At 42.0% G+C, this 10,440-nt stretch overlaps 1 protein-coding gene across 1 annotated transcript in view; it reads left to right on the plus strand.

Moving 5' to 3' along the window:
• zw10 (zw10 kinetochore protein) overlaps positions 1-7,632 on the plus strand; it is a 34,839-nt gene extending 27,207 nt beyond the window's left edge. Inside the window, exons 13-16 of the mRNA XM_038778979.1 lie at positions 297-427; positions 4,293-4,424; positions 5,925-6,127; positions 7,441-7,632. Coding sequence (XP_038634907.1) covers positions 297-427; positions 4,293-4,424; positions 5,925-6,127; positions 7,441-7,561 — 587 coding nt within the window. The 3' untranslated portion in view covers positions 7,562-7,632. The remainder of the gene's footprint in view (positions 1-296; positions 428-4,292; positions 4,425-5,924; positions 6,128-7,440) is intronic.
• Positions 7,633-10,440: the final 2,808 nt, after the last annotated feature.

Genomic DNA, 10,440 nt, shown 5'->3' on the forward strand with positions numbered 1-10,440 from the left:
TTGTCCAAAGATCCAAACGTGAATCTTGCTTTTAAAAATTACAAAACAAGTTGCGTACTGGATGAATAGATTTTAATTTACTCGTTCTTCAAAAGCAGTTGTTATCTTAAATAGTAAATGTGGCTGAAGTGAAGTCAAAATCAATTTGTTGTTGGGGGGGGGGGGGGGGGGGGGAGTTGATGGATTGAGTGTCTTAGGAGTTTGAAGTCGGTCATTGCAACAAATTGCCTTTCTCAACAAATGAGTCCTATTTAAAAATCCTTATTTTTAAATGGCATTGCATTTTGCATTGCCAGGGACGGAGTGTTTCTTAGCGCAATTGCGTGCCCAGAGGGATGAATTGTTGGAAAGATTGTCGACTGCAAGAAATCTTTCAAGTCTGGATGATGTGGATAACTACTCGGCAGCAAGCAAAGCTGTCCGGCAGGTTGGTGTACTTTCACGTTCTTTCACGTTTGCAGAGGCATTGGAGAATTTACTATGGCAAGAAAAATTATAATGGTAAATGCCTAAGATCTGAAATAAAAATGAACCGTTTTGCATGGTGTTGCGCATAGTTATGATCTCCAGAATACAAGAAGGACTGGAGAATGTACGAATAAAGTTTTACAAGAATCATATCCGATATGAGAGGTTAATGACCATCGGGAGAGGCTGAACAGGATTGAGTATTGCGATCCTGGACCAAACCCCAACCTTTGCTGGAATCATCAATTTATTTTTTATTTGTAAAGCTGTGAGGAAAGGTAACTTAGCTCCAGGGGTGACTCCACATTCATATAGCGATATGCCATATTAAAACAAACATTATTAACACCACCATTAAACTAACTTTAACAGCGCAGAAAATATAGCTTACAATTGCCAGTTAAATAATGTTTAACAACAAAATGAAACACTTTCTTAACACCTAACTGCTATCTTCTCTATCTCCAATAAAGCAAAACCCATCATGGGTCAAAACCCGTTTTTAAATGCAGTTAGCAATCACAGGAATACTTGCTGTATAGAGATGGCATGGAGAGAGAGCGAGAGAGATCCTTCAGGAAACAGCCTGTAGGTTCTTGTCTGTGTCAAACCACTGTTGAAATTGACATCTTTTTTCCAAAAGCTGTTCTGTTCACAGCCAAATCTAAACCGACTGACTCAAAACCTGATTGCTTCAGCCCCAGGCTCCTCTCATTAATTGCATCATCCTTATCCCACTCAATTCCAATGACTTGATTACTTATGTTTAAACACAATGTACTCTCCAGAAATCATAAAATAATATAAATGAAGGAATAGGAGGGTATACTAATTGGGTTATGTGAAGATGGGTGGGAGGTGACATGAATGAAGCACAAGGAACAGCGTTGGCAAGTTAGGCTGGTGTGCTCAAAATGCTATCGACACACGGAAGAAATTTGCCAGTGTCTGAAAGAAGAGATGGGCTAGTTGTTTTCAAACTTGTTGCCTTGTGTTTTAGGACATAGACCTGCATGTATGATAGACCATCTACCATTAGTTATATCCCATTATATTGATGATTTGATTGAATTGTACTATTAATCTGAACAAAGGACAAAGAACAATACAGCACAGGAACAGACCCTTCGGCCCTCCAAGCCTGTACGGGTCATGAGACCAACCTTGGCCAAAACCCTCGGCACTTCCTTGTGCCATATCCCTCTATATCCATGTATTTGGCAGATGCCATTTGAACGCCGTTAATATATCTAGGCCATGTGATGGCCTGTAGCCATTCTTGAGAAAAGTAATGTTGAACTGCTAGAAAATACGAGGCACATTCATCAGAATCTACATAAAATATTAAACTGAAACTTGAAACGTGACCTGTCCTTTCACACTGACCGGTGTGGTTTCAGTGTTTCCTGTCCGTGTTGTATCAAACATGCTTCCAGACAGGAGATTCAGATTGCACTTCAGTACTTTGTGTGATGTTGGGCAGGAATCTAATTAGATATTCCTATTTACCCATTGACAACTCTTAGTGATTACTGATTCGGATATTTCAGTATCTTGTTTAAAGGTTGTAGAATGTTACATTTTAACTGAGCGCTTGAAAGTAGCTTAATATTTTTCTGTCTTCAGAAGAAGATTTTGCTGATTTTAGGCACAATCCTTGTCCGACTACAAAATTTATATTGGGCCATAACATCCTGGCTTCCCAGCATAGGGTTTGAGGGGCTACCTCAATGATGAACTGGGGAATCCCTCTCGGAAGTTCTCACATCAGGGTGCACCCGGCAATTGTCCAGAAGTATTCATTTTAGGTCAGTGGGCTAGACGGCTGGTTTGTGATGCTGAACAAGGCCAGCAGCGCGGGTTCAATTCCCGTACCTGCTTACCCGAACAGGCGCCAGAATATGCCGACTAGGGACTTTTCACAGTAACTTCACACTTGTGACAATAGAAGATTATTATTATTATGATTGTTTATCTGAACAATTACACTGGGCTGGGAACCATCCAGCACAGTGATTTAAATCACTTAACTTCGGATGATTCTGCCAGTTTTACCCTCGTAGTTACTCTGAGGGAGTTGGAAGGAAAAAAGCACTTCTAATTTCAGAGTAGCCAAGCCAAGCATGGGGCATGCCCTGTTTCCGCAGGCTACCGCTCCCACAACCACTCTCTTTCTCCCCAAAATGCCTGGACATAAGCTCACACCAGTCATGTGTAGACCTGACCCGACGCCAGGTCGACCCAGCCTCCCCCACGGCCGATATATGTGAATCCCCACCCCAGCATTCCATTCGCTTTCCGTTGAAACCTAACCTTCTCCCTTTCAATGGGCCCTTAAATCTCACCTGCTTTACAGCAGCTGGTACCATGTAAAGGAACTGTGCCCTCCTTCACTCTGCTCCTTTTACACTTTGCTGCTCGAGCCCCTGAGCTGCTTCGCTGTTCAGCCTCACCTGGCCTGAGTCAGCAAAGTGCGGCGAGACAGGTGCTGTGGATTTCAAGCTGCTACGGAGTGGCAGTCTGCCGCTAATTGCCCCTCCGAGGAAGTTACAGGCAACTATTAACTTGTTTTTCAGCAAACATCACTTGGAACATTGTGCAACATTTAAACTTTATTTTGAGCACCTCGTTGTCAAATTCAGCAGTCTAATTCTGATCAATGTTGTCAGCACCCTGTGACATAAACAGAAGTTAGTAGGACTCGGTCCTATTTTTAATTGTTGGCCAGAAGTTACAATTATTATCCATGGTTAACAGCCTTTGCTCTTCCATGTATGATCATTAATGTTTTGATATTAATCTATTGCTGTGCAATTGATGTCATTGTGTCTTTAGTTTAAACAAAAATCATTGACAAAAAAAAACCCCAAGACCAGGATCCTATTAGAAAACTGCCGACAATGTAGAAGGAGGCTATTCGGCCTCCTTCTACAGGCAGAATAGCCTCCTTCTACAGAAGGCTAACCCACTGAAAGCGCACCCTAACTAGGTCCATTCCCCCACCTGATCCCTGCAACCTAACCTATGCATCCCTCGACACTAAGGGGGAATTTAGCATGGCCAATCCATCTAACTCATACATCTTTGAACTGTGGGAGGAAACCGGAGCACCCGGAGAAAACCCACGCAGACACGGGGAGAAAGGCAAACTCCACACAGGAAGTCGCCCGAGGTCGGAATTGAACCTGGGTCACTGGTGCTGTAAGGCAGCCATGCTAACCGCTGTGTCATTTTGCCACCCTCGGCTGTGCTATACATGTATTCTAATCAGCAACTTGACAGTTTATTAGTAGCAAGATCACAATTTAATCATGACTTTTATCTTCAGATCAGTTTCATGCAAACCCTTTTCTGTTGTAGTCTCACTGATTCCCATTATAATAGTTACAAATCTAATTGAAAAATGGATCCCGTTGATAACTCAGCCATGGTATTGTCTGGTATTTGAGGGAGCATGTTGCGGAGTTCAAGTACCCCGTTGCCTGACTGTTTTCCACTCTCAGTTCTGTAATCTTTCATACAGTTTTGATGGGAGATCCTGTTGGCAGTATTGGGCAGCTTGTGGCATCGATCTACCCCAGTGATGTATTAAAATTGCTCTATTCTGTCTTCCCGTACCAACAATAGAGAATAAGAGGGGATTGCTCTATTTCCGTACCAGCCTCCCCGAACAGGCACCGGAATGTGGCGACTAGGGGCTTTTCACAGTAACTTCATTTGAAGCCTACTCATGAAATAAGCAATTTTCATTTCATTTTGTTCTAGTCATCAGCTGAGTTTATCTAAAAAGTTGCTTTTTTTGTTCCTGGTTTCTCTTTTTGCAGGTGATTCATCAGTTAAAGAGGTTGGGCAAAGTTTGGCAAGATGTGCTTCCAGTTCATATATATTGCAAAGCCATGGGCACTTTGCTTAACACAGCAGTCACAGAGATTGTGAACAAAGTCACAAAGCTGGAGGTAATTTGGAATAAAATGAAATAATCTTTTGAACAAGGGCTATAACATCCCCAGGAGTGCAATTCTGTCGTTTCATCATCAGGACGATGAAAGGTTTTTGTTCATTCGCACAGATCAGCTGTATTTGAAGTTCAGTACTAGACATGAATATGCCGGAGGGGGAGATGGATGGTGAAGTTGGATAGAAATTAAGTTTTTATTTTCATTATGTTTGTCTTCAATGAGGTTTTGTGTAACAGTATGTTTTGTACGGAGGGCATCAAATGGGGAATTAAAATGTTATTATTGATAAGTAATGCGGCCTTCTGGAGTAATGAACGATGCGCCAAAAGAAGTGTTTAATTTTATTTTGGCCGTTCATTATTTTGAATTAAAATTAAGATCCTTGCCCTACTGCCATTTTTAAGTTGTGCATGCAACACGAGACCTCTGAGTATCATGCACGGTTCTGGTCTGAAGATACAGAAGCACTGAGGAAGGGGTAAAAATGATGGACAAGAATGGTACCAGCACTGAGGTGGGTCTAACTATTGGAAAAGACTGAACAGGCTGGAGTTCCCTCCTTGAAAAAGCTGAGAGTAACTTAATAATGATGTCTAAAATTATGAAAAGGGTTTGATACAGTGGAGAAGTAGAAACAAATTCTGCATGCAGGGTCGCAAATTGGGTGCCGTTAATTTAAATATTAATTCCTAAATGCTCAAATTAATATTTAAATATTAATTCATAATAGGAAGGAACTTCTTTACCCAAAAAGTGGTTAGACTGTGGAATGTGCTATCATGTCGAATAGTTGGGACTGCTTTGAAGAAAAAGCTAGATAATCACGTGTGGGAGCAAAGCAGATGCTGGTTTATTGAGATAAGGTGTGGGAGAAAGCTGGTGGAGCAGAAACACTGTCATAGACCAGATAGGTTAAGTGGCCTGTTTTTATGCTGAAAATTCCATGTTGATGTTAAATGCTCATAATACCACAGATTGTAAGTCGGCCAAGACAGCAGGGCACCTTCCTGTTTGATTTTAAAAGGTATGATGGAATCTTCAACATTAACCAGAACAAGATGCCTAGCTAGAAGCTTGGTAAACTCGTGTATTATGCTGAAATGTCACCGTATGTGCTAGAGTGGAATCAAAATCTACCAACTTCCAATCACATTATTCATTGTATAGGGGCATTTGAAAAATTAAAACTTTAATGAAGCGTGGTATCCACCTTTGACACACACTCCTTCAATCTTTATATATGTTAAATATATTTAACAGCAGCTGGGAAGTGGGAATAGAGGAAAGTCAGAGTAATAATTGTGGCTTGTTAAAGTTTTATTCACCGCAGAACCAAGGGCCCATTGACTCCCCATCTGTTGTGGCAGTGAGATTATTACTCAGCTGGTACAGTGGAGAGGTCTATGTCTTATTGAGGGCTCTGCTTATGGACTCTGGATCAAGTTTGTGACGAACTGTATTAGTTTTATGAATCATTCAATTCTTTGCATGTTGCAGGATATCTCCTCGGAAAGTGCAGACTGCCTCTATTCATTGTGTAAAACTGTACTCGAAGAAGGACCACAGATCTTTCAACCACTACCTGAAGAAAGCAGAAACAAAAAGTATCAAGAAGAAATTCCAGTATATGTGCCAAAATGGTTGAAATTCAAGGAGCTAATGATAGTGCTTCAGGCTAGTCTGCAGGAACTGGTGGACAGGTACATTCCTGGATTATAAATGACTCATAAATAGATCATTTCTGCTTTTTGCAATACTGTGTATTACAGTACTTAAATAGCTGCGTCAGGGTTTTTTCATCAAAATAATTTTCCGTTGAATTGCCTGCTGTAGCAGTAGGTTGCGCGTAAGCATTTATTTGTTGTTTTTGCCACATTGTTATTTCTTGAGGCCAACTTGGTTGGAATATCTGGTGTGGAGGTTGGGCCTGCCAGTTTGCAGAGCTGTACCAGTGTGCCTGGTTCTCTGCCTCCCCACCTTCCCCTCTTTCTTTCTCCTTTTCCTGGAATATGGCAGCCTCTGCACATCATCTTGTCGGCTTGTCACTGAGTTAAATGGAACTGGTTTTCCCATGCCCTGGCGTTTAGTGCACGTTGATGCTTCCTTCGCACACTGCCATGCCATGTTGCACAAATTTAAATATTCAGCCCACCTAGGCAAGCATAAAACAATAGAACTGATTTATGGAAACAACTGCCAACTTCGGTGTGAGTTGTTTTTGGAGAAGAATGCAGGCTGGGGAAAGGATATGAATTGAACTTATATTAAAAAATCTGTTGGGCAAGTTCTTTATTATCCATGGAAGATCTCTTACGTTTTGGAATATTTGATCTCATCATCTGCCAGCTGAGGTACCATGAGCAAATGTGTCTTTGGATCAATTATGTCTTGGATGCCAGTGTTAGCCTGTGTGTCAAGGATCAATGTCAATGGATAATTATTGTGTTCCATGTTAAACAAAGTTCTTGTCACCCCAAACGTATTTGCAGATGCTGGATAAGAGAATAATGGGCAATGCTGGCATTTACGTACTTTATCAGGTCGCCAAAACTTCCCAAAGCACCTCACAGTAGTTGGAGCTGTGATGATTGATGTGCAAAACACAGATCCCGTTCCGAATTAGCAAGCGGCAATGAGATAAATGACCAAGTCAATCTTTAGTCATGAGAAATGGTTCCGCCTTAAAGTCAGGGGAATTGGCATCCACACCTGAACATCTAGATGAGACCTTGGTTTAGCATCATGTTCAAGGATTAAAGACTGGGCTATTGTTTTGGCAGACGATTATGTTGCGAGCCAACGAATCCTGCAAGCCCCTCGCACACCACCACCACCCCCACCAAACTTCTGATGTTCGCCCTCCGCTGTCAAATGCACAAAATATTGATTTGGAATTTTTGCTGAAATCCAAATTGATGAGCGTATCTTTAAATGCCCTCGTCACCGTAAATGAACAGGATGTTTAGAACCGTAGACCTGTTTTTGATTTCACTTTGTTTTTACATCTGTTTAGATGGACTGATGGGAAGGGCCCCCTTGCAGAAGAATTCTCACCAATTGAGGCAAAGAGCCTAATCCGAGCTCTATTCCAGAACACGGAGAGAAGAGCGGCAGCCCTGTCTAAAATTAAATAAATATGGTTCTGGTTTTCTATGTATTCAATGAATGAAATGTTAATAAATGTGTATTTACCTTGTAAACACTACCTTTTTTGTTTTCTCAATGTAGAATATTGCTTGTTCCGTCAGCTGTTGCCTGCTTAGTTGCTTTTCAAATTCTACCCCATGTAGATGTGACAGATATGGACTATGGGTGGCATGGTAGCACAGTGGTTAGCACTGTTGCTTCACAGCGCCAGGGTCCCAGGTGCAATTCTCAGCTTGGGTCACTGGCTGTGCAGAGTCTAGGTTCTCCCTGTGTCTGCGTGGGTTTCCTCCGGGTGCTCCGGTTTCCTCCCAGTCCAGAGATGCGCAGGTTAGGTGGATTGGCCGTGCTAAATTGCCCATTAGTGTCCAAAAGTTCAGGTGGGGTTATGGGGATAGGGTGGAGGCGTGGGCTTAAGTGGTGTGCTTTTTCCAAGGGCCGGTGCAGACTCGATGGGCCGAATGGCCTCCACTGTAAATTCTATGATTCTGTCTTTTGCTCTCTTCGAACTTGTGTTGGCTGTAAAAATACAGCGACTTGCAACAGGAAAATGTGACCAAACGGTCAGTGATGGGCCATTGAACAATAATGATCTCTGAAGGGTGAACCAGGTTGCTTAATAAGAAATATTTTTCATCTATTCATTTGATTAGGATTAACTGCGCATTTGTTTTAAGGGATTTAATTGCGTTTAAAATCACTGTAAAAATCACGCTGCCACCTCTGGAGAAAATACTGTGTCAGGGAGAAGGTAATTATTTCCACTGAAGCAGGTCTTGTTACTATTACAAAGGCAACATATTTAGAGGCTGGAAATCTGAAATAGGAACGGTGCTGTAAATACCCTTGAGAGAGACTTAATGTTTCAGGGCAATGTACTGCAACGAAAGGTCACAGGCCAGCAACTCTGCTGCCTGACCTCAGTATTTCCAACATTTTCTGCTCTTATCACTGATCCTGTTGCATTTCAGATCAACTGTCATGACTTAAATAGCTGCTGCTTAACCCTGGCTACTAGTTTCTGTATTTAAGATTTGTGAATTGTGTCCTGGATGTTGCCCATTGAAAAGACAACTGAGCTTGACATTTTTTTTTGTTTGGCTAAATGACCAGCAATCAAAACATGGGCGTTGGTGGGTCTTGACACTTGGTTCTTGACTGCTACCCAACCCTCCTTGCGTTTTCTGACGAAGGCAGTTTGCTTCCTCCGCCTGTGACATTCCCATTTCTATGTTAATCGCGAGGATGCAACCAATTAAGGACAGGTTTTGGACGGTTATGGTTCACGAGCAACAGCGTTAAATCCAGCCACTTGTCAACGTCCGTCAGAGAGCATGGCTTTCACCCCATCTGTTTAGGACCAAACCTTGCTTTAAAGTGTTCTAATTGAGCAAGTGACTCAATTGACATGGGAGTGGATTCTAGGACCTCTGAAAATCATAGCATCATAGAATTTACAGTGCAGAAGGAGGGCAAAAGATTGAATCGTAGAATTTACTGTACAGGCCATTCGGCCCATCGAGTCTGCACCAGTCCTTGGAAAGAGCACTCTACTAAAGCCCACTCCCCCACCCTACCCCAGTAACACCACCTAACCTTTTGGACATTTAAGGAGCAATTTAGTACGGCCAATCCACCTAACCTGCACATCTTTGGACAGTGGGAAGAAACCGGTGCTCCCGGAGAAAACCCACGCCGACACGGGGAGAAAGTGGTGAAGATGATGTAAAATAAGTCAAGCCTTTTTAGGAGATTTGTGACACCACATTCTTCCATCACTGAACTATTTAAGTGTTCTGCAAGGTAGCAGAAATGTCAATCCCATATGCAGGACTTTTATTTTCCCTCTTCATTGATAAATACAGATGGACATCACAAATTGTGAGATCAAATGCTTTCTATCCAGGCTCGAGCCTCAGCTGGGTACAACATTGAAGCTGAAAAGTGTTGAGTGGGATAGGTTGATACAGTCAGAGAGTAGAAAGCTGATCGAAAGAGTGGATTGAAGACAGCTTTATGGTGGAAGGAAGCAAAGTGGCATATGGATGGAAATAAAATGTGAGCAAGGTGTTTTTTTTTTTAAATTGTTCATGGGACTTGGGTGTTGCTGGCTGGGCCAGCATTTATTGCCCTTCCCTAATTGCCCTTGAGGGGCCAGTTAAGAGTCAACCACTTTGCTGTGGGTCTGAAGTCACATGTAGGCCAGACCGGGTAAGGATGAAAGATTTCCTTCGCTAAAGGACATTAATGAACTAAATGGATTTTTACGACAATCGATTCATGGGCATCATTAGACTTTTTAATTGAATTCAAATTTCACCATCTGCAGTGGTGGGATTTGAACCTGTGTCCCCAGAGCATTACTCTGGGTCTCTGGTTTACTCATCCAGTACGCACTGGGAACCTACTCTAATTCCAATGGTCAGCTCACAGTTCCATTCGCTTGATTTTGCCTCTGATGCTCTACTAGTATATCTTTGTATGCGGTAGTTCAAATGCTAAATGTAACTTCACTTGGTAAAGCTATGGTGAAGCTCTGCATTAGACATCTTGTTAGATGTGCCATCTTCTCTCCCAGGAGTTGCCATGGTAAATGCCAGAACTGTCTGTTCATTGCCTTTGGTGGCAGAGCAGAATGTAAATACCGGAAGACACTATTCAAATAGCAGCAATGTTTTAATCAGACGTATGTTTGACGAGAACACAGTTAATGAGCATGGAAGCTGTTGAAACCCTAATGAAAAAAAAATGTAATAAGGATATTTGAGTTTCATCAATCCAGACTGAGATTTTAATGTCAGTTGTGGCCTGAAGCTTGTGAGGAAGTGGCAATAATCTTAAGAAGAAAGGGCATCTATTAATGAGATAT

Source organism: Scyliorhinus canicula, chromosome 19 (genome assembly GCF_902713615.1).
Source record: "Scyliorhinus canicula chromosome 19, sScyCan1.1, whole genome shotgun sequence".
Classification (NCBI taxonomy): domain Eukaryota; kingdom Metazoa; phylum Chordata; class Chondrichthyes; order Carcharhiniformes; family Scyliorhinidae; genus Scyliorhinus; species Scyliorhinus canicula.